The sequence below is a fragment of the Arachis ipaensis genome, chromosome B10, assembly GCF_059453495.1.
Source record: "Arachis ipaensis isolate K30076 ecotype BB chromosome B10, ASM5945349v1, whole genome shotgun sequence".
Taxonomy (NCBI): Eukaryota; Viridiplantae; Streptophyta; class Magnoliopsida; order Fabales; family Fabaceae; genus Arachis; species Arachis ipaensis.
The window spans coordinates 139188310-139213124 of NC_142435.1; the positions used below are offsets into that span (position 1 = coordinate 139188310).

Genomic DNA, 24815 nt, shown 5'->3' on the forward strand with positions numbered 1-24815 from the left:
AAATTTATGTACTCAAAACAACATGAATTTATATTATTCCAAATTATATTTTTTAACACCTTTTGATATTTAAAAAAAATTAAATTTATATATTAAAATTTAGTACTCTTTTTATTATAATTTGTTAGTATTTTTTTTAATTTAATTTAATCTTATTAATGAAATTAATAATTAAAATTATAAAAAGTATATTTTTATTTTTTAAGTTAAAATTTAAATAGATATAATTTAAATTAAAATATTATAAATAAAAGTACCCTATTATACATAAATCGTGATAGGCTTAAGAGGATTTACTTTAACACGTTAATCGTTAATCGTGCCAAATCTTTGTGTTTTAGCTCAAAATCACGTGAATCTTTGTAGGGTGAGACGATTTATGCGTTACCTATAACCCTGTGTGCCCTGCAACGATTTACTCCTTATTCTCATAGGTTATTCATGCATAAATCGTTACAGGATGGCAAGGTTAACATTATATAATCCTCATGCCCCTGGAACGATTTATGTAACAGTAGAAAGATGATATTTACGTTTCAAAATTTGATTTAGGAGAATCCAGTAATTTTGGTATTGGTTTATTTTATTTAAGTAAAAAACCCATATTATCATTATATATTGTCATAAATATTCTGTTAAGTAGTATTTAAATTTTTAAACTAGGGTATTTCTTGTCCAAAGATTTTGGTGACGATTAGGATTTATTCAAATTTAAAATTTGAGATTTTTGCTTTCTTATTAACCTAATTTGTTTTAGAGTAATTATTCAAATTAGTTCTTGAAATTTTTAAAATGGGATATTTTAGTCTTTTAAATTTTAAAATACACAAAACAATTTTAACGTTTACTTCTGTTAAATAATATAGTTCCATTCATTAGTCACTAATAATAATAGTTGATGTGAAACGTTAACTTGCACACGTGATGGTTAAATATCCACGTATGCATTTAGGACAAATCAATTCCTAGGATAAAAGACAAAATAATGTCCAAAAAATTTAACAAATCCAAAATAATCCTAAAAAATTTTACAAATGTTCAAATAGTCATTTCAAATTATTTGTATATAATTATTTTTAGGAATAACTATTGTTTTGGTCGCTGACGTTGAGGGTCCGAATCGAAATCGTCCCCATTGTAATTTTGGATTTAAAATCATCCTTAACGTTTTTTTCGTATTAAAATCGTCATTTTTAATAAAAATTTTTACTTTATTATTAAATTACCTTTATTAATAAAAATATTATAAAATTAAAAAAAAAAAGAAAACACGGGAGGGGCAGGGGAAAAGGGAAAAGGGAAAGGACGAGGGGGCAGGGGGAAGGGGAAGGGGGGAGGGAAGGAAAAAGGGAGAGGGGGAAGGAGGAAGGGGAAGGGGATGGGGAAGGGGAAGGGGGGAGGGGGGACGACGCCGGCAAAGGAGGAAAGGGGAAAGGACGCGTGTGGGGAGGGGGAGGGGAAAGGACGCGGGGTGGGGTGGGGGGAAGGAGAGAGGGGGAAGGGGAAAGGGGGGAGGGGGACAGCAGCATCGAAGGGGGAAGGGGAAGGGGCGCAGGGTGGGGGGAAGGGGAGAGGGGGAGGAGGGAAAGGGGAAAGGGGGGAGGGGGACGGCGGTGGCGAAGCTTGGAGCCGCCATCGCCGTGGTGGTGCCGTCGCCGTTGGGGATCGCGAGGGAGAGAGGAGACGCGAGCCACTGCCGCCGCCTCGCAATCTCGCCGCCTCCACCTCGCAATTTCGCCGCCTGTTTTCTTGCTTCTGCTTTCTTGCTTTTTGTTTCCTGCTTTCTTGCTTCTGCTTTCTTGTTTTTTGTTTCTGCTTCTTTGTTTGGTGTTGTTGCTGTTGTTTGGTGTTCTTGGTGTTGGTGTTGGTTGGTATTGATGGTGGTGTTTGTGTTGGTGGTGGTGGTGGTGGTGGTGGTGTTGGTGGTGGTGGAGGTAATTGTGTTGGTAGTGGTGAGGGTATTTTTGTCTAAAAAAAATTAAAAGGACAATACAAAAAAAAAACGTTAAGGATGATTTTAAATCCAAAATTACAATGAGGACGGTTTCGATTCGAACCCTCAACGTTAGGGACCAAAATAATACTTATCCCTTATTTTTAAATTAATAAATTTTAATTTCTAACATTTTTGGTCTATTTATCTTAAATTTGATTATTTACAAAAATCTTTTATGTATTTTCAAAATAAATTATAAATTGATTTTGAAAATATTTTTAAAAAAGATATAATTTAAAATAAATAAACTCATTTATTTTTTATTATGCAAGATATTAATTTAATTTAATTTAATTTATAGGTACCATATTTTATAATTATTCTTTAATGATAAAGAACAGAATGAGCTATTGTTGTTTGAAGAGATAGAAGAACTCTCATTTAACATAAATTTTTTCACATAAACAATTGAAAATATTTGTGCAAATACTTATGAAGGCAACACTTTAAAACTTGTATGCAATACAAATCAAGTCATTTATGAAGTCAAATTTGTAAATTTTGGTTAACCACAAGATCAATGTAGATAATTTACAAAATTCCATTGAGAAGCTCATAATATTTTGCAATACTTGAAGAAAAAATGTCTTCACAAATCCAAGTGTTATATTCATATTTTTTAGAAAGTTTTAAAATTCAGTTGTTGTAATGTTGCACAGAAAAGGCTTATAGTTAAAGTTGTTTGCTCTACCACCATTAGCAATTACGTCAATAAATTTTTTTTTTCACTTGGGAGATTTTTCTAAATTTATTTGGTGTCAATATCTTAGAAATTTAGGTATATAAATACTAGTTTTTATAATTCAATAACCTCTTAGATTTAATTGTTATTATTATGATTTCTACATCAACTTGATATAAGTATCATATATTAATGATTAAATAATATAATTTCTTATCACATTTTAGTGTTAATAAATAAAATTTTTTTAGTATATATTTTGTTATTTTTTGTATTTTTTATTTATTATATATTTTTAATAATATTTTATTTTTTTATTAACAAAAATAGTATAAGAGAGTGACTTTTGAAAAATATTAAAAATATTCAAAGGGAGTGTTTTGAAATTTTTAAAATTTTTAAAGGACTATTTTGAGATTTTTTTAACTTTTTAGAGACTATTTTGTACTTTATTTTAGGGACTGATTTGTTCATCTCGCACAAGTAGACATTTAACAATTATATATGCAAGTTAACGTTTCACATCAGTAATTACCGTTAGTGACTAACGAAAGAAAATGATATTATTTGACAAAAATAAATATTAGAGATTATTTTGTATATTTTAAAATTTAAAAAATTAAAGAGTCTAATTTTAAAATTTTTAAAGACTAGTTTGGGTAATTATATATTTTTTAAGTTGGAATTTCAAATTGAGATTCGAAAAGAGGAAAGTGAGTGTTACAAGTCATGCAACATTGTTCTTAATTTAATTTGATTTTATAATGTAGCATAAGTTTTGAAATCTTGTACCAAAAGGTTGACCGACAGCCAGATAAAATTTCTTACCAATTTTGTTAATAATTAATCAAAGTATGCATGTTTGACTCCTTGAGAATTGTTTCTTCATTGTTTGTATGCAAAGTTGTTTAGGAGATCGTGTAATATGTTGAACAGACCCTAAATAAAAAATTTAAAGTAAAGAGAGGAAAAAATAAGTACCGCTCAACTATATATTTAAATATTTTTGTACTCAAATTCAATTAAAAAGATTTAAATTTAACAAAAATTATTTTTATTACAACATTGTATATATATACCCATTTCAATAACATTTTTTTATCGTTATCTTTGCATTCTTTTTTTTTCTTCTTTTTCGCATCCCTCCTCATCTTTCGCGTTCTTTTTTTTTTTTGCGTATTTTTTCTCAATTATTGTTCTTTTTATGTTGCTATTGTTGTTGCGTTTTTTATTTTTTTTCATTTTGATTGAAGTTTATTTGGATTCAGAAATGCATTCGATGTGTTTTGTTGATAATTGAGTCTTTTTTATTACTTGTTCAAAATTGAACTAATTTTGCTTCATTTGTGAATAAATTGAGGTTCACTTGATGCTGTTGATAAGTATTGACCAAATTTTTTATTTCTTAAGTAATTTCGGTTCATTTCTTAGTTTAATTGAGTTTCATTTGGATCTAGAAATAAATTGCATGTGTTTTTGTTGATGGTTGAGTCTTTTGATTGCTTGTTCAAAAATGAACTAATTTGGGTTCATTTGTGTGTTAATTGAGGTTCAGTTGATGCTGCTATTAAGTTTTGACCAAGTTTTTTATTTCTTAAGTAATTTCGGTTCATTTATTAGTTTATTTGAGATTCATTTGGATGTAGAAATGAATTCAATGTGTTTTTGTTGATGATTGCGTCTTTTTTTACTGGTTGTTCAAAACTGAACTAATTGAATGGAATGAAGTGGAATCTAATGCCATTGAATAAAGTGATAATGAATAATCATTCTTTTTTGTTAAAAAAAGTTTGGTCAATACTCATCAACAGCAGCAAGTGAACCTCAATTAACACACAAATGAATCGAAATTAGTTCAGATTTGAACAAACAGTTAAAAAGACTCAATTATTAACAAAAATACATCGAATTTATTTTTAGATCTAAATGAACTTCAATTAAATTAAAAAATGAACCGAAATTACTTAAAGAATAAAAAATTTAGTCAATATTTATTAGCAGCATCAAATGAATCTCAATTAACATACAAATGAATCAAAATAAACTAAGAAATAAACCGAAATTATTTAATGGTGACATAAAAATTAGAACTAATAAAGATATTAGCTAAATATTGGTGTTGATGACAATAATAAAAAAAAAAAAAAAGATGCAACATTAAAAAAAAGAGGAGAAAGAGGAGGAGGAGGAAGAGAACATGTGTACGCGAATGTAGAAGAAGAAGAAGAGGAGAAGAAAAAACAAACGGAGAAGTAAAAAGAAAAGGAGAAGGAGAAGGAGAAAAAAGCGCTTAATTTAAAAAGTTGACTTGGATAGATTTGGAGTAGAGTTTCATTGGGAAAAGTATATGCCTGTTTGCATTAGTTTTTCTTGGATTCACCGTTATTGCACAAGATAGAATCTGGCTTACATGGACTTTAGAATTTGCTTCTCCTACGGTATCTCAAATCAACGGTATTTACTATGTTAATTAAGACATATAATATTCCCTCATATTGTTTATATACTTTTTTATTGGTAATTTTTTTTTTGTATATATTTAATTATTAACAGCTGGGAACTTGAATTGTCATCTTATGCTTTTGAGTTTTATGCATGTCTTTTATTTGGATTTGATCGATCCTATTGTTATTTACACTATTTAATTAAAGTAACCAAAAGGCAAGTTGCTGCTGCTTAAGTTTGAGGCTTCAATTCGGCTTTAATTTTTTAGGTTAAAATATTTTGATAGATGCTTCAATTATATCAATATCCTGTAACAACAAATTGTCATCTCTTTTTATTATGAATGCTAGTTTGATGCATTTAAATGGATATGACTAGTGAAGAGATTTTGAAAATATAATTAGTGTAACTCTCAAAGTAAAATCATATTTAGAAAGTAACGCAATTCTTTTTTATATATGTATATATTTGTAGTTACAACTTGCAACGGTAATTGACTGGATAACAATAACATATAAGATAAAACTATAAATAATATAAAGATAACATAAACTTATAACAATTATGAGATAGAATATAAACTAAAATATGTGTATTATAAGAAGTTTTAAATAAGAGAAAGTACAGGGAGCCAATGGTCTAAGCATACAATGTGTACAATTGAGGTTTAGGAAGTATTAGAGATATGACCATTAGTGTTACATTGTCCTATCAGATTACGCTTTTGGAATGAATGGTTTCATGACATGGTATTAGAATTCTAGATCCGAAAGACCAAGAGTTCGATCTTTGGTGAACCCCAAAATCAGCTTAAGCTATTGGGATGAGTGGTTTTATGACATGAGATGTTTATTATCCCTGGTATCGGATGGTTATTCTAGATAGTATAAGTGATGTTCATTTTATTCATGAACCAAAGATTTAACCCATTGTACACATTGTACGCTTAGGCCATTAGTTCCCTAGCAGTACTCTTTAAATAAATATGTTCTTGTTTTATTATGCATCAGTTTTGCTCTCGACGTTTGAATGTTTCAATTCTAATCATAAGCATTAACTTTTCCCATAGTTAATGTGTAGAAGTGGAAGTGAAACTTATTTCAAACATAGAAGGTAAATTGATACATATGAAACATTAGAATATTTTTTCAACTTTTGCAAAAATTAAGAATAAAAGTCATACCTTACTCTAAAGAAAATAATTGTAAGAATGCTTTTGTAAGACAAGAATGACATGATACTCGATATCTAGGTCTAGTAGATTCATAAAAGTAAAGAACAAACGAATATTCATAACACAAGATTTGTATTAGTAACCTAGTTTCAAAAACAACGAGTCTCAGCAAAATTTACTTGCTCTCTCACATCCCTCCACCATTTGCATTGCATCCTCGCGACGGTTCGCACGGCGAGGCCACTTATACATGTCCTCAACCATGCCAACTACATGAATTTGAGCAGACCATAAATGGATGGCTCCCTAATGAACCGGCCGAATAAACCATCAGAAGCAGATAAATGAATATGTAAGACACAGCCATGAACTACCTAAATCATGAGTTGTTGTCATCACTGTAATCACCAGAAAGAGAGAACCAAAACTTCGAAGGTGGATCATTTTCTGGTTTTGCTACAGGATTGGTAGCATACGTGAAGTCCCTATAGCGCAAAATAGTGGCATCATCACAAATGGTGGCAGTGACAATTCTAAGCCCATCTACAGCCATGGTATCGCAGCCAAATTTGGGAACCTCTTTCTCATCATTACAGCAAAACAAGGAATTTACATGAACACCGGTGTCAGATTCCCATACATTGACATACTCATCATGAGGACCCCCAGTAACCACTTTGTATGGATCCATGTGCAACAGTGTCACTTGCCCGCAATGTCCATCCAACTCAGCAACTGGATCTGGGTTCCATGCTTCTTGATTTCTCCTAATATCCCAGAGCATTGCTCTGCAACATCAACGATTCGGTCAGCGCTCATCATCCATATTACCAAATACCAACTAAAGATAACATAATATGTCAGACAGAGTTGAATAACAACTGAAGGAGGAAAATCTTATCACCAAGTTCCTACATATCATACCTGCCATCACCACCAGTGCATAGTAAAGATTTTGATGGTACAATATCAAATGAATAAAGCTTCGGTTGATGCACAGCTGCAGTCATAACTTTCTGCATTGTTCTTAAATCAACTGCAGTGACAGAGGAACCAGCTGCCACATACAGTAGCGATTCATGGCATTTCATGTTCACAGGTGCCCCACGAAGAGTAGTCATTCCCACACAACAGGATGATCGAGCAGAAGAAGACGTAGTCGTATCCCAGACCCTCACCTATTATAACTCCACAACTGTAAAAATACTGGTATAGAAAGATGATTTGAGAGTAAGTCTTAAACCAATAGTAAACTTTATAGTGGTCGTCTATTCAACCAAACTACCACAAACTTTCATTGCAGTTGATAAACCTTACACTTTTTCATTAACTAGTGTTGTAAGAAATGTTGCACTAAATTTGAGCCAAATTTACACTCAAATGGTTCATCAACATGATATCTAGCATAACACGATCAACAGCTAATAACTTAAAACGTAATAAGCATAAAACAGTAAGCCCCAAGTGTTTTGGATGGTGAAAGAAATATGTAAGAAACTTCCCATTTTGAAGCTATAAATAATATATGCTATAAATCAATCCTGTAAAAAGATGCTTCAAATCTGGACAGACAAAACTGAAGAATAATCGGCAAGTATGCATGGATTAGCTAAAACACCCTCATCTTAGTTATCTTTAGGAATAATATCAAAACGTATGAACTTAAGAAAAAGTGTTTTTCTCCTTTAAACAAGTGATGCCATTGCCATGTTGCTATGACCACAATATATATTAGAAACTGAACAAATTTATGAGAATCAAGACATTGAGTTTATGAAAATAGGACTGAATCAAGTAATCTGACAAAGTACATTAACAAGACAACATAAAAGAGACGAGAAGAACCTTAGCATCTCTTGAGATGGTCACCAAAAGTGAAGTTTTGTGCCTGAAAAGAATAGGATAGGATGGATGATGGATCTATGGTTATGAATTTATAATTAAAGTTAATGACTAACAAGACCACTTGTACTTATTTACAATTGAAGTTGAATATGCAAACACATGCACAATAGTGACAGAGACAGATATCTCTTTTCCTTCTACATAGCAAAATTAGTTGGTAAATATCATACAACGTTGCTCAAAACACATTTAAGTGTTGCCAAATTACTTCCTATTTCCTCTCCAGCACTGACAGTAATGTACCAATCACACTCATCAATTCAAGATATACAATAAAAAATCACAATGAGCCTGAATCGTTATTTATTTTTTAATTTTTTTTAATATTATTAATAGCAGAAAGGTTAGAGAATAATGTTTCTAATTTTACCTAGCTACCCAATATTTCATTTTCCTAACACAATCTTAGTGACATTTAGTTAGTTCAACAGAGGAAATCATACCCAGCAACCAACATCAACTCTACAGGTTTCTCGTGCCCATATAGTGTAGCTTTCAAAGATTGTTGTCTCTGTTTTCCACTTGAACTAAGGGACCATAGTCGAACAGTACCATCTTCTCCTCCACTTGCCAATACTTTGCAGGTATCATCTCCCAATAGTTTATCTGATAGTGACAACACTGGCCCATGGTGACCTCTCATACATCTTAGACAAGAACCCTAAAATGTGGCAAGAATAACATTTGAAAATAATCTCAGCATAAAAAAGTTGGTGACATAAAAAGTATCTGGCCACAAATAGCCAGAGGCGCACCTAGCACAAATGATTTTAAAAGAAATTTGTTAAAAGTAAATAGAAATTTCTTAAAAGAACAACTGAAGTACGCTAATGCTTTCTCTTTGCCTCTTGTAAGAAGCATAGATTCTGTCGCAGTCTTTGGTTTCTTTGGATGTACTGATGCGTTCAGTACTTTAGTCGGAAAGGAGTTTTAGAGTTTTTAATAGTTCCTTCTCAACTATTGACTTTGTTTGGATAGGATTTACTTATTTGTATTTCTTTGGTGCTCAGCACCTGGATTGTTTAACATTGTGTCTCTAGCTAATAATCAGGATGATTGGCATGCATTGTCACATGGCTTGCTCCCTTAGGTCTTAACTTTTTCTGCATCCATATCAGGATATCTTATCCTCTTTTATAGGTTCTCTTTTCTTCTTACAAAATTGCAATTTCTATAAACTGAAATGCTTTCTCTTATAGTTTATCTCTCTTTTCTTTTTAATATAATCTTAAACAAACTAATGAACATAGTAGACATCAGGAATACAACACAAGTTATTGATGATCGAATTTGTAACAAATGAAATAAAGTGATACCTTCTTCCCCCACAAGCGTATGGAGTGATCATAACTTGAGGTAACCAAAAACTTTTGCTCCCCTTCTGTTTCTCCACAAGATGTAAACACTCCGTTAAGGGGAAACAACCTGCCATTTGATTCCAAAGTTCATATTAACCTTATTTACACTGAAATCTATGCCTCCTTTAAAGTACAAATCGAAATTAAAAGAACATCGGTAGATATCATCAATCATGCTTTTCAGCAATTAAGTTCATTGTTTTCCCTTATTTGCATTAAAAAGACTTACTAGTTCCATCAGTGAAAAAAGTCCCCTTTTACTATTGACAATGGATCATAAGTCTCAAAGGGAAAAGATTAAACGAACAAAAGCATTAGACGAATACAGAACATGAAAGTGAGATGACAAAAAGAGAGGTCTGGGGAGACTGAACTTGAAGCTGGGAAGGAAACTCTGAAGAAGCGCCACCAAAAGGAGTATCTTCAGCAGTTTACACCACAGAAACTTAGTGGCTAAACATGAGGACTTTGAAGAGAATCACATACGTGTGAGAGTGATTAGGAGAAGCACAAGGACTTTGGGTTTGGGAAAGAATAGGGCTTTGATAGAGGAACAATTTCTTTTGAGTATTGAACAAAATCAAGAATTTATTAGTACATGCATATGCACGTGCATTTTCGCAGCCATTCACTTCTGTGACAAATTCCTGGAACATCATATAAACCTCAAGTTGTACTCCAGCTAACTAGAACCTGATGGAATCTTTTTGTAAATGAAAATAATCGAGCAACATATTACCACTTAGAAAACTTTTGACGCTATATCACGATAGGATAACTGAAAACATCACCAGAAGGTGTGTGTGTTAAACTTCAAGGCTCCACCCACTTTGTCCTCAGTTATTAATTACTATAATTTGAACAGCAACTAGCAACATATAAACAATTGGGAAATCATGAATAAATAACTGGTGATTTCAATTGCATTTCTAGTGAATTTGCTAGTAACAAAATACATAATACCAAGTGGTATATTGTGGATTCCAATTATCGTGCTGGTAAGTCTAGTAAAATAATTTTAATTTCACATCCATTATAAGTTACCTTACCACGAGAAACATGATGAAATCCCGAGTTAATTATAGGATCCCTTTAGTGAGTTAGTTAGAGAAGTTACTCACCGTAAATAAAGGATATAGCAATTAGTTCATGTCTTTGATCATTTGCTACAGTTTATCTTTATCATTGTAACTCAAAAGTTCATCAATATACACTATCTTGGGATTCCAGTTCAAACACATTGATCCCTACATATCCAGATAATGTCTAAACCTACAGTTACAAGTACCATTTCTCATTAATTTTTGTAGAACACAAAAACAGTTATGTAACATTATTACCTCATACAGGTGATTCTTGCTCTATGACCACTGAACAAAAGGTTAGCATCTTCTGATCCTGGATCATCCCTATCCAAATCTATCATTTCCACGGTTGAACCCTGGTAAACAACAATAGTAAAGTGAATGTCGAGATTAATAACAGTCTACGAATGTTTAACTTTATGTTCTAACAAAACACGAGTATGAAATGGACACTCCTAAAGCAACAGCTTGGCAATTGTATTAATAATATAGAAAAGTGAGAGATACAGATTTGCCTATAAAGCTGAGATGCCAAATATTAAATGGAACAGAGAACTAGCCGTTTCTAGGAGCTCCTTAATATGTGTCACTTTGAACAGAACAAAAACTTTATCTGGTGTGCTACTCCATTACTAATAATCATCTATATAAAATCAATGGTGCAGAAAAATAAATAAATAAATAAATAAAAAGATTATATAAATGAAACACAAACTAGAAATCAATCCATATACCCGTGCTGAGAAGATGTGGTTTTTGTCAAGAAGCAAATGGTTGAAATTTGATCTAGAACTAGTATGTCTATAAACTTGAAGAGATACGGGATGAAGGAACTTGAACTGCAGTAATGCGCTGCGCCTAGCCAGGTACAAATCCCTCGCTCCAAGGGTATTCAAAGAGCTCCAAGGTACTTCTAGATGCCAATGCTCCCTAAAGTTTCTCAATTCAGTTCAGTTACATACACGTGCAAACAAAATTACGTACTATAACACAAAATTTCAAGTTCAACGCATCAACTTGGATAAAGTTTCACAAAAATCATTACTTCTAAGAATATGCACTCAAAGCAGAAAAAGAATCTTTTTCTTTTTTAGCTTCTCCAAACTATTAACAATTGAACACAACCAAAACAAGTACCAATACACAGAGAGTGCCATTATTTCTTGATTTCATCGGTCCCTAAATTTGTTCAATTTCAATTCGATTTCTTTTCTTGAACATATATGCAAGCAAACAAACAAACATATTTTAAAAAAAAAGAAAAGAAAATTCACAGTTCAACATGCGGGCGCGCACACACACGAAGAAAAAGGTGAATTTAGATTTGAATATTTTCAAATTGTATTGAAGAAAGAAGAAAAGGAAATGGAGGAACCTAAAGAAGCGAAGCCAAACAGAGTCGGAGTAGGTAAGGCGCTTGAGGGAGGTGCATGTCATAGCCAAGGCGGAGACGTCGCGGACGCTTAGGTGGGCGAGGCAGTGAGACAGCGAGTCCACATCGAGATCGATTAGACTTGTTGGCGTCGGCGGCGTCGTTGGTGGCTGAGTCGGCGGCGATGAAGCGGACATTGAAGACGCGAAATACGAGACAGACGGCGGAAGAAAAATTGGGGTTTATTAATTATTAGAAAAAAAAGGTCACTGATCTTCTATCAAGCAGACATTTAAGTCCTTTCAGATTGAAAAATACATATACGTCTCTCACCTTCTTAAAATCAGGATATTTAAATTTCACTGTTATATTGATCTTTTTGAGACCTAACAAAAATATTTGACGTGAACTCCATTCTACTGATGTGACCGTTACGATGTGCAAGTGAAAGTGCGAAATAGTTAAGGGACAAAATAGTCCATATGCCAAAAACAAAAGTCCTTAGCAATATAATAGGTGTTCTTCCTCCCACACTCTTCTTTTTATTTTTTTACATTTTCTTATTGAAAAGTTACAGTAATACTTTATTTCTCCCTCAAAAAAAAAAAGTCCCAATTTCTTTTTTATTGTGTGGTGAAGTCCTGGAAGAAAAAGGTGAAGGGATTGCATTGTTTGATTGTCATCTCTCTTATCTATAAAAGTGAGCTTTGTTCACCTTGTTAATTCTTTTTCTGTAGAAGAATTTTAGTTGGCACAGAAATTTAGGAATAGATGCATGATGCATATTGTAATGTGAGTTTATTTTGTTATTGGTTAATTAGGATTTGATTCACAAACTGCAACTTATTACATGAATGACAGTAAAAATTGTGTTAGGACAAAATTATTTTGTGTAATTATTATCTCTGATCATGAGTAAAATTGTATGCAAATAGAACTAAGTTTTTAAAAATAGTAAAACATACGTTTGAATAATTCAAAATGATAAAAATGGTTGGTTTATTTTTTTCAGATGAATGATCACTATGTGGTGCCAGTTTTTTATCATGGGGTAATTTTATTAGAAGAGGTGGAAGTGAGCTTGTTTATGTGCATGGTAAGGTAGAGAAGTTTTTTAAGATGGACATTGATTTTATCAATTTCGAAAACTTGATTACCTTATTCAAGGATTTAGGATATCAATCATATAAGACTGTCTATTGGTTTTCTATTGTAATTTATATGTAATTATGATCTGAATTTTATATTAATTGTTAAAGAGGTACTCTATGTTGTTAAAGAGGTACTCTATATTATTCTATTTGCAATTTGTATATAATTGTGATTTTTTTTTGGTGACTTAAAAGAAAAATAAACAAAAACTAAGAAAGAAAAAAAAAACAAGAAACTGCTTAAAAAAGGCAGTCCCGCTGAATACTACTCTCAAACTCCTTCCAAGGCAATGGAAGCTCCACTTGGGGAGAAATAGTCCTCATTGCAGTCTTTGTCATGATGTCTGCTACTGTATTTGCATCTCTCAAGATCAACCGAAGATCAGCATGCCATTTCCAAGACATGATATCTCGGATTTTTAACACCAAAGGATCAGTAAACCCAGAGCAATCTTGTAAATTATTAACAATAGTAAAAGCCTCCACACAGTCTGTCTCATATATAATGTCTCTTTGTCCCGAGTCCCATGCTAAAAGAAAGCCTCTCCAAATAGCAAACAACTCTCCTTGCAAAATGCTACGACTCTCAATTGTTCCCAGACAGCCTCGTTGCCACCTTCCCTTCCAATCTCTGCTAACACAAGCAAAACCAACTCGAGCACCACTGCCAGGATAGCTAGCATCACAATTAATCTTAAAGGTACCCACTGAGGGGGGAATCCAAGAGCCACTAATGGTTGAGGGGATAGATAGTCGTTGCAACTCAAAAATATTTCGGAGCTCCTTTTCTAAGGACAAAGCCATACCAATCACCTTATCTGTGGTCCAATGCTCGTGAGGATGAAAGATCTCGTTGTTTCTCGAACACCAAATCCACCAGAGACCAGAAAAGAATCTAAAGGGGCGCTGTTTGCTATTATGTAAGAACCAACTCATCAAATCCACTGGTTGATCGGAGATCCCTAAAGCTTGCCAAACAAGTTGGGCTTTTGGACAATCCTGAATACAATGTAAAACCGACTCCTGACTTGAGAAACATCGTGGACAGCTATCCGTGTGCGAAATGCCCCTTCTAAAACGAAATGCAGCAGTAGGAAGAGCCTCCCGAAGACATAGCCAGGCCAAAAATTTGTGCTTTTCCGGAACATGTTGACGCCAAAGCCAAAGCCAATTACCCCTATCCTCCCAACTAAACATCTTCTTACTGAGCCATAAATAACCACTATGAGCATCATAAACCTTTGAGGCCGCACCAGTCCAACACCAACCGACCTCTGAACCAGCTTGAACATCTGGGTTGTAAGAATTAATGTTGCTCTGCAGAGACTGATTCAGAGGAGAATAGATATTCTCAAGGTTCCACTGTCCAGATGACCAAAGGTCCAAGATCCTGAGATCCGAATCAGAAATGTGAACATAATCCATCTCCTGACACAGTCGCCCCTCTCTTCTCCATTTAGAAAACCAAAAGTTCTGTTCCAAATCCCCAATGCACCAACTAAAACCTTCCTTTAGGATATCCCAAGCTCGACATATACTCTTCCAAACATAAGATCCACTTCCTCGAGACCGACTAAAACAATCATCCTTAGAAGAATGGTATTTCTCCGTCAACAGTTGAACCCATAGCTTGTTGGGATGGTGAAAAAGTTGCCAAACTAATTTTCCAAGAAGAGCAATATTGGCACAAAAGGGATCTCTAATTCACAGACCTCCAAACTTCTTAGGAGTGACCAACACTTTCCAGTTAACTAGATTCAGGCCTCTACCATCAGCTTGACCCTTCCATAGAAAGTTTCGCATCATGGATTCTATCTTATTAGTTACCCCTTTAGGGAAGAGAGATACTTGCATGCGATAAGTAGGAATCGCAGTCACTACCGAGTTGAGCAAACAGAGTCTGCCTGCCTTATTAAGCAATCTTCCTTTCCAGCTGGCTAGCCTTCCCCGAATCTTGTCCAAAACATCGTTGAAAGTTGCGCGTGTCACCCGAGAGTGATTAAGGTTCACCCCTAAATACTTGCCCAAGTTCTGAACGAATCTGATGGAGGAGACTCCAGTGAAAATCTCTTTTCTTGTCGCTGAAACATTCTTGGAGCATAGCGCTTTAGATTTTTCCACATTAACCTTCATCCCAGAGGCTCTGCAGAAATTTTCCAAAGCTACCATTACAGTTTGAACTTGCTGTTTTTCAGCTTTACAGAAAAGAAGCAAATCATCGGCAAACATCAAATGAGAAATTCTTGGACCCCCTCTAGAAACCGCAACTGGCTTCCACACGCCCTTATCAACTTGCTGATTAATAGAACAGGACAATCTCTCCATACACAACACAAACAGATACGGTGATATAGGATCTCCTTGCCTAAGACCCCTGCTCGGAGTAAAGCTATTTAATCTATCCCCATTCCAGAGGATAGACAGTGAGGAAGCAGTGACACAACGCATAATCAGATTGACTGTCGGAGGAGGAAAGCCAAAACTCACCAGGGTTTGTTTCAGAAATCCCCAATCCACTCTATCGTACGCTTTCTCCAAATCAATCTTAAAGGCCAGGGTGCCTTTCTTTGACTTTGTCTTCTTCATGAAATGGAGAACCTCTTGTGCTACAATGATGTTGTCAGGGGTTCCTCTCCCCGGGATAAACCCTCCTTGAAGGGGCCCAATAATCTCTTTGAGATGGGGACGAAGTCTATTGACCAGGACCTTCGTCATAACTTTGTAAACCACATTACAGAGACTAATTGGTCGGAAATCCTTCATGGAAACCGGGTTTTCTACCTTCGGAATAAGAACCACAAGAGTTTCCATCATCCTTGGATCCATATCCAAACCAGAGAACGCATGACGAACCATAGTCCAAACATCAAAACCAACAATCTTCCAGTATTCTTTAAAGAAGAAAGCCTGAAACCTATCAGGGCCCGGCGCCTTAAAAGAATGCATACTGAAAACAGCCGACTTAACTTCTTCCAGAGTAACTGGCGCTGTGAGGCTACAACAGGCTTCATCATTCAGGGAAGGCAGTGGCACATCACCAAGACAACCTAAGTCTACATCCTCCGACTGGCAGAATAGGCGTTTATAGAAGGATTCAGCTTCCCTTCTAAGGACATCCGGGTCCGTTTCCCACACCCCATCTTGAAGCTATATTATTCTATTTGCAATTTGTATGTAATCGTGATCTGAATTTTATATTGATTGTTAAAGGAGTACTCTATATTATTAAAGAGGTACTCTATATTATTCTATTTGCAATTTGTATATAATTGTGATCTGAATTTTTCATTGATTGTTAAAGAGATACTTTGTATTGTTAAAAAAGTACTCTATATTATTCTATTTGAATACTCATTTATACACTTCATTTAGACCTCCTGTCAAAACTCTATCTCCATCTGTAGCCCCAAAAAGAGCTCAGTTGAATCCTTTCGAGTACAGAACAAAGTAAAAAAATTTTCAGGCCGCGTGCTCCACTTGACCAAGGTTCACTCTCATCCAACTCTCAGGCTGCAGCAACTACTCAAATTCCACCATCAACACCAAATACAGATTCCATGGTGCATTAGCATCTAAGGAGACATTAGCAGTAGCCATTCCTGCTACAACAAAGCTGTTGAAGTTCATTCCCAATCCATCATCCAACAATGCAAAGTGAAGAATGGTGTCTCTCATTTTGTTTAGGTTTAATGTGTTTTCTTGTAATGATTTATGGCAAACTTGAGAATTGTCTTTTATAGTACTTGTTTTGTGTTATTTCATTTTGGTCAAAGTAAACTTGTTAGATGGTACTATATAATTTAGCAAACTACATTGTTGGCAAACTTGTTTGTTCTTTTGAAGTTATAGACCTTATCCTTTAAATTTGACAACTTTAATTTCAGTTCCTGAACAATTGAGAGTCTATTTTTAACAGTAATTTCATTGCATTTTTCACATATACTACAAAATATAAGGACTATGAATATCTTAAATGGCATTAATCATTACAGCACATATATAAATAAAAAAAAGAACTACTCTATGCTGCCATTTTGAGACACTACTCAATTGCTACATTTTATAACAACAACACACAGAGCAACTATAACAACATAAATGCATCATTCAATTGGTTTTTTTCATCTTCAAAGCAATAATCTTCTTCTCTAAACTATTGATTCTGTTTTCTGACTCATGTGTCTTGTGATGCTCTTCAACAATTTCTATATCCTTCTCTCCCAAGGTCCTTGTATCAGAGCTCCCAAATCTCGCAATGTGTTCATCAAACCAGATAAAAAATTTGCAATGCAATTCTCTTACCTACACAGCATACCTAAGTTAAAAAATCATATAGTATTTCAGGGGAAGAATTGTGCACAACCAACAAATTTTTTTACTTACCTTATAGAATGGGCACCCAAAGAAGACTCTGTTAGGGGGTTTTTGTTAGTCTTCGACATGAACATGATTGCATAAACTCCACAAAAATCACTTCGGGGAGATATCGCCATCTTTCTCATCTCTGCCATGCAATGCAAGCGTCCTTGAACTTGTTAGACAGTTTTTGTCTTCCTCCTCCTCCACTTCTCCTTGAACTCGAGGATACACCATCAGCGGCCATAAACAACTTCAGCGACCACATTTTTATTCACCCTTTTGTAGGATTAGGGCTACATATCGAACGGCGTCATTTTTGGCGTGGGGGACTATTTTGTCCCTTAACCATTTCACACCTCCACGTGACACACTGTAACGGCCACGTCAGCAGAACGGAGTCCACATCGGACATCTCCGTTAGGTCTCAAAAGCTCAATCTAATGGAGGGATCTAAATGTCCTAGTTTTGAGAAAGTCAGAGACGTATATATATTTTCCAATCTTTAAGGACTCAAATGTCTACGGAACAAAAGGTCAAGGACGTATTTGTTCTTTTCTCTAATTATTAATTTATTATTGAGCTGTGTTTAATTATAGTCTATCCGTACTAAAATTCAAATTATAATTTTAAGTTATTTTGTTAAAATTAATTTGAATTATAATCATTTGATTAATAAAAAAAAGGAAGTAATGCCCAAAATAGTTCTTGAAATTCTCAACTCGCTTCAGATTAATCTCCCACTTTTTAAAATGACCAAATAAGTCCCCCACTCTCAGAATCATGAATCCCCGTTAGTCCAAAGTTACTAGACTTTTTAACGGCGCTGAGGTGTACAGTTAACTGCACGCTGATGTGGACAGAGAATGAGTTAAACTCAAATTGGTACCTCAAATTTGATTAAAATACCCAAATTGATCCAATTCTCACCTATAAAACCCTAACCCCCAAATGTTCATTTTTATTCTTCGTCTCCACTCCTCTCCTCCTCCTTGATGTTGCTCATCTTGGCACTAATTTGAAGGATATTCTAATCTCCAATAACCCTTCGTTTTTACTTTCTGATCTAACCAAACAACGCCTCTAGTTTCTTTTGGTCTCTGCCATACCTTGATGTATTCTTTTTTTTTGTTCCAAAAGTCCGATGATGCGACAATCCCAAAAATAATGTGCTTCAATTCTGTTTCGTTTATTTGTGCCGTTTGTTTCGGGATTAACCGAACCACCACATGGTAGTTATTTTCCACTTCTTCTTTTGACGATGGTGGCGGTGGTGATGAGGAGCAATCTTGTTGGTCATTGTTGTTGAAGAGGAGAAGGAAGTTAGAAGAATATAGAATGTAGAGTAAGATGGTGGTTAGGATCAACTAAGGGGTGATGCTGCTTTTAGATCCATTATTGCATTGATTGGAATAAAGGTGCATTTGATTTGGTTTTATTAATTATTAGTTTACTTTTAAGGTTCGATTTTCCTTTCTTTGAGGTTGTTGCTTTTTTTTTTTTATAAAAGTGGTGTATGTGTGGGAAAAAATTTGGAAGTTCAGAATAGTTTGAATCACACAAAAATAGATATTAAGAAATTGTTTTAATATTTTTATTTTTGTCTAATTTGCTTTCTTCTTTCTTTTTTTATTTTGTTGTTTGTAATTTTGATATGTGAAGTTTGTTATGACTAGAACAACATCAATGAGGAGGAAAGGAGTGGAGACGAAGAACAAAGATGAATATTTGGGGTTAGGGTTTTATAGGTGAGAATTGGATCAATTTGAGTGTTTTAATCGAATTTGGGGTACCAATTTGAGTTGAATTCATTGTGTGTCTACATCAGCGTGCAGTTAAGTGCCAACTTGGCATTTAACTGTACACCTTAGCGCCGTTAAAGAGTCCCGTAACTTTTGGACTAATGGAGATTCACGATTCTGAGAGTGGAGGACTTATTTGGTCATTTTAAAAAGTGGGAGACTAATCTGAAGCGAGTTGAAAATTTTAAGGACCATTTTGGGCATTACCTCAAAAAAGGTAACATATCATTCGTTGTTCGTTCTTTTTTTTTTAATATTAAGTGTATTAACTCTAATATAATTATTAATCGTTTTTATTAATCTACTTTAATGGCGAGCACGTAACGGCGCAACGGGTGAGCGGCGATGGTGTAACACCCTACCATATAGAGCTTTACGCTTAAGCTGTAAAATAGAGGTGGTGTGGTATTACGACCTCTAAAAAATAAAATATATACATAATAATATTGGAAAGAATACAGTATACGAGAAGTCTTGAAAAACGGGTAAAACAAAATCGCAAGATGAAAAGCACAACACTCAGAAAATCAGGTTACTTGCGTGTGAAGAAAACTAAAGTTCTCTAACATATATATATAAGACAAGAGTAGAGGGTCAAGAGTACAAAATATCAAGCTCCTAACTCAGTCTGCAAAGTCAAGGCTGGCCGGAGAATATTTACATACATATATACATATGCCAAAATTCAAAATATATAGATAAAACCCTAGTTCTCCATAATCCTCTAGGAGGAGTAAAATAAACAATTATATAAGAGGAGATCTATTTATATACATATATCAAAAGAACAAAGAAAATCCCAAAATGAAAACCACTTAGCTGCAGAAGCTTCAGACGCCTAGCGAGGTACTACTCGACCTGCATCTGAAAAAAATAATATAATATGGGGTAAGAACTGGAGGTTCTCAACCTAGTAGAGGTGCCACACACATAAGATATAAGGTATTGGGAATGTGAGAGGCAATTCTATAATGTCGACACTCAGAGATAAAGCTTAAGGAACTAAAAACAGAAGCCATAAATGGGTGGTTGTCTAATGGTTCTCAACCTAACTAAACTTAACCTATATACTAAACTTTCCCACCTTTCCTCTATTCCTCCGTCTCCTATGAGTTGCACAGACAAATAAGCAAAACAAGGCAAACATAAGTAGTTCACAAGTAATACAGATAACAATTATAACAAATAGCAGATTATAACCATGTAGGTAATCCCATATAGTTCACAAGCAATCAAATCAAACAATATGCACATGATGTATGCCTATCCTATGGCTGATGAGTCTTATCTGTCGGTTATCAAGCCAACCCGACAAGTCCGACTGCTAAACCCTTGGACTGTCCCCCGTCGTGCATCTCCATGAGTCTATGCATAGTTTTGTCTCTTTTCATTCATAAATCATACATTCATTTTACTCAATTGGGGTTACCATTCCCGGGAATTTATACGTGCCCAGTCACCCTTACGACGTAGGGTCAACAGAGTATCGAGTTTCGACCTGGAACACGTGATGGCAAGCCACGGTACTTTACCCAGAAAAACTCGTATCTCAGATCATTTGAGTGCATAAGCCAAATAATATTCATAATAATTTATAAACATTTCATATTCATATCATCAAAGTTATAGCCCCAATTGCACTCCAAGTATACATATTTTCATACTTAATTCATCACTTTTTTAACTTTACTTCACCCCAAGTTATCTCCATTTCCTAACTTCATCTAATTATTAGGCTTACTACTATGATTTATGACTGAAAGAACGAAAATAAAGGGTTAGAAGTTTGAAATTATATTTAAAACTTAAAAATCCAGATTTCCTGAAACAGGAGCCACACGTACGCGTGGGCGTGCGAAAATCCTTGCTCGCGTATGCAAGCCCCCTGCTCGCGTACACAAGCATCCCAACCCAAAATGGTTGGTCGCGTCACGTGCAGGTGGTCGTGTACGCAAAAATCCCAGGTCACGCATACACGTGGGCGTACGTTTTATCAAAAATTTTACTAAATTTGAAAAAGCTACAAAATTTTCAATTTCAATCCCAAACTTCCGATGCGCATAACTTTTCCATTTTAAAATATTTTTCTTCCGTTCTTCTAACGGCGCAAACTTCATAGACCCAATTTTCATATGAGAAAATTTTGAAACAATTTGGGAGTCTGGAATCCGAGTTATGGCCTGCCAAAGTTTGGCCAAAAATCAATTTTCACAAAAACTTTCCAACCTTTATTTTATTGATTTATCATTCAAATATCAACCATTCCACACTTAAAATCAGCCCTAAAATATGCAATATCACAACAACAAAATTCTACACCCTTCTATCATCCATCATACATCAACATTACACAATTTCACACTTAAATTCTTTAAATAATAAGACTATGAGCAATCCACCAATTATGCACGAACAACCTTACCAACAAACCAATCATTATTCAAACACCACTTTAGCATTCTAATTCCAGCATAACCATATTCACTAACATATACTCAACCCATGTCATCAACCATTATCACAAACAGTAACATTCAACATGCTTAATTGTTCCAACCTATCCTATGGTCCTCTAGCCTAAGGTTCCACAGAGCATTATATATTATCCCAAGGCAACCTGCTAATGCACCAAATACAGCTCCAAGAGGTCCAAAATCACCAAGGCAACTTCACCCAACCTCCACCAAGATCCAAAGCTCACAATTCAAGCTCCAATATATATATATATATATATATACACCTAAATTCACATATATCACACACATATACCCAAATTCAATACCCAATACACCAATTAAAAAATTACCTAGAGTTCTAGTATCCTCACCTTATCCAAGCGTCATATAAGTAAGAGTAAATATTTTCCTCAAGCTAATCGGGTCCTATAACATCAAGGAAGCAAAATCTTACCACCACTTCAATAAATTTAGAAAATAGAAAGTGATAGAGATACTGGGGTGATAGAGTGACTTACCAACAAAATTGTTCCGATAAATTCATAGAACTCGACGCGATGAACGCGTGGCCGCAAATGGTGCGGCGATCGGGGCTCGGAGTGGTGAGATATGGTGGTTTGAATTGGAGGTTATGGTTTTAGGTTCTCCTTCCTTCCTCCAAGAATGTTTCCAGCGTGAGAGTAGAGTAAGGAGGAAGGGGAAGCTGCATTCATTAATTGTTATTGGGTTGAATTGGGCATTGAGCCTGATTTGTCTGGTTCGGCCTAATCTTTGGCCAAATTCTTTAAAATTAGTGTTAAAATTTTAGTTTTAATTAGCTCTTTCCTATTCTAATATAAATTCACATTTCTAATTTATTTTATTAAAATTTAATTTATTCACTAATTTAACAATGTTTACAGATGGCAAGAACGTGACAGCGTGACGAATTTTTTCTTTATATCGTTGAGTGACCGCTAGGTTTATTCACTTATTTGGGTTTAAAGTTGTTTGTGGACTTGGTCATAACATGTAGCAGTTAGACCCCAATTATACTGAGTTTCATGTTCCTGGTAAGGAGAAGAGGGGAACTGCTAGGTAAATTTATGAAAGTATGTGATGTAGTTAAATGGGTGGGTTAAGGAGTTCTTTTCTGTGATTGTGTTTGGAGTTGGGATAACTGGTTGTGCATGTATTTGTATTTGTGTTTATAATATCTATTTAGTTTAATTTTTATTTTTATCATTAGGTTGGTCATAATATGTGAATAGATTCCACTATCCTTCGGTAAAATAGAGTTCACTGCCCCTTCGTTGGACGCTTACATTTATGTAATTATAACCTGAACCAGTGAATACAACTTGAGATGGTATTTGATAGATGTGGTGCATTGTAAACGATTGCAGCAAAAGATAATCGCGCTGGAACATTAGACAAAAAGAATAAGTTGGAGTAAGAACAGTAATTAAATTATCAAAAGAATATATAATAGAATGAGTATATAAAAAATACTATAAAAAATTATAAATTGTACCTTAAAAAGATTAACTTCGATAAAAAACGAAGAATGCATTCTTATTCTATGAAGTAGTCAAAGAAAAATAATAAATTAAAAAAATGAGTTGACTCTCATATCTAGGTTCACGAACAAAAAGAAAACACTATATATAACCTTTATTAAAATAAAAATAATTATATAAATTAGTTATTATTAAATTATTTTTTTATTATTTACGTTATACATCGTATATTTACCCTGATTAAATAAGTCATTATTATATCATATACATTTTTATCATGATTAGAATCATAGATTTTTGTGTTTAATTTTTTAAGGTAGATATCAATATCAACTTGTCAGAAATTACGATTAACTAGTGTATGTTCCTGTATCCTATTCAGGATAATACATAAAATTATATAAAAAAATTTATTAAAAAATTAAATAAAATATATATAATAATTATTATTACAAATATTTTATAAAGTTATAATCAAAATTAATTTTTTAGGATTTTTAATATTAAAATATTAAAAATAATTAGTATTGTCTTAATCAATATGAGTTTGTTGAGTGAACATCTTAGTCGTCCGCTTAAACAACATTTAGGAGTTAGAATTTCGCCTTGTGTGTAGCAATCCATTGACTAGTAGTAAACGCTTCATAAATAGAATATCAATACGTGGTTAGACTTGGTAGGAATATCCGAATACGCGGGTACTCGACCCATCCATACCCGGTTGGGGAGGATAATAACTTGACTCGAGTCGGGGCAGATTTTACTCAGGACAGAACATGGTCGGGTTTAGGGTGTACCCGCCCCAGATATATACATATAAATACTTTTTAGGAATTATGATTTGTCTCATATCACAGATTCAGTAATTCACAGCTTCAATCCATATTCTATAACCATGCAAGAGTAACCCAGTCATCATCATCCAGAGTCTTCTTCTTCTCGGCTTCTTTATAAAAAATCTCATAGCTCCCGTCATCGTCGTTGCTGAGCCCATCGCCGCCTACCCCTTCACAGCTCCCATCTTCCTTCACAGCTCATGTCGCCATCGCTGCTTATCCCCTTACCGTCACTGTTAAGCCAATCACCACCTTTTTCCTACGGAGTCCCTTTTCTCTAGGTAAATATTTCTCTCTCTCTCTCTCTCTCTCTCTCTCTCTCTCTCTCTCTCTCTCTCTCTCTCTCTCTCTTTCTCTGAGTCTGTTAAGTTCTTCTCTTCTTCTTCTACAAACTCATCACTTAGTTGCCGTCGCTATAAGTCCACGTGTTGACGTTGCAGTTTCATTTGAAACTATCAATGAATAAAATAGAATTTTTATTCAAGTTGGACCAGTTGAAAATACGCATGCATGAGATCATTTTTGCATGTAATTTCTGAATTTTTTCATCCAATTTTGATCTATATGGTTCAGTATTTTAGTATGGTGATCATCGTGGTTTCGTTGTGACACTAATGTGATAAAAGTTAAGGTAATTTCATAACGAATATATAAGACAGACCAGATTATTAAAGAAATTAGGGAAATAACATTCAGAT

General features: G+C 34.3%; 1 protein-coding gene across 1 annotated transcript; it reads right to left on the bottom strand.

Moving 5' to 3' along the window:
* Nucleotides 1–6221: 6221 nt before the first annotated feature.
* LOC107623508 (ribosome biogenesis protein ytm1) lies at nucleotides 6222–12435 on the bottom strand. The gene is made up of 8 exons (XM_016325813.3): nucleotides 12021–12435; nucleotides 11380–11575; nucleotides 10901–11001; nucleotides 9519–9627; nucleotides 8646–8863; nucleotides 8143–8185; nucleotides 7222–7475; nucleotides 6222–7085 (listed from the first exon to the last, which is right to left on the bottom strand). Exons 1-8 carry the CDS (start codon nucleotides 12212–12214, stop codon nucleotides 6677–6679), a joined length of 1524 nt encoding a protein of 507 aa, XP_016181299.1. The 5' UTR covers nucleotides 12215–12435; the 3' UTR covers nucleotides 6222–6676.
* Between the last annotated feature and the right edge of the window lie 12380 nt (nucleotides 12436–24815).

What these genes read in the sequence shown, in the direction of transcription:
- LOC107623508 (XM_016325813.3), bottom strand. Translation starts at nt 12,214, where the DNA reads ATGTCCGCTTCATCGCCGCCGACTCAGCCACCAACGACGCCGCCGACG. An exon ending in GTTTGGCTTCGCTTCTTTAG is followed by an intron (nt 11,576 to 12,020) that starts GTTCCTCCATTT and finishes GAGAAACTTTAG; the next exon opens with GGAGCATTGGCATCTAGAAG. An exon ending in CCATCTCAAGAGATGCTAAG is followed by an intron (nt 7,476 to 8,142) that starts GTTCTTCTCGTC and finishes GAGTTATAATAG; the next exon opens with GTGAGGGTCTGGGATACGAC.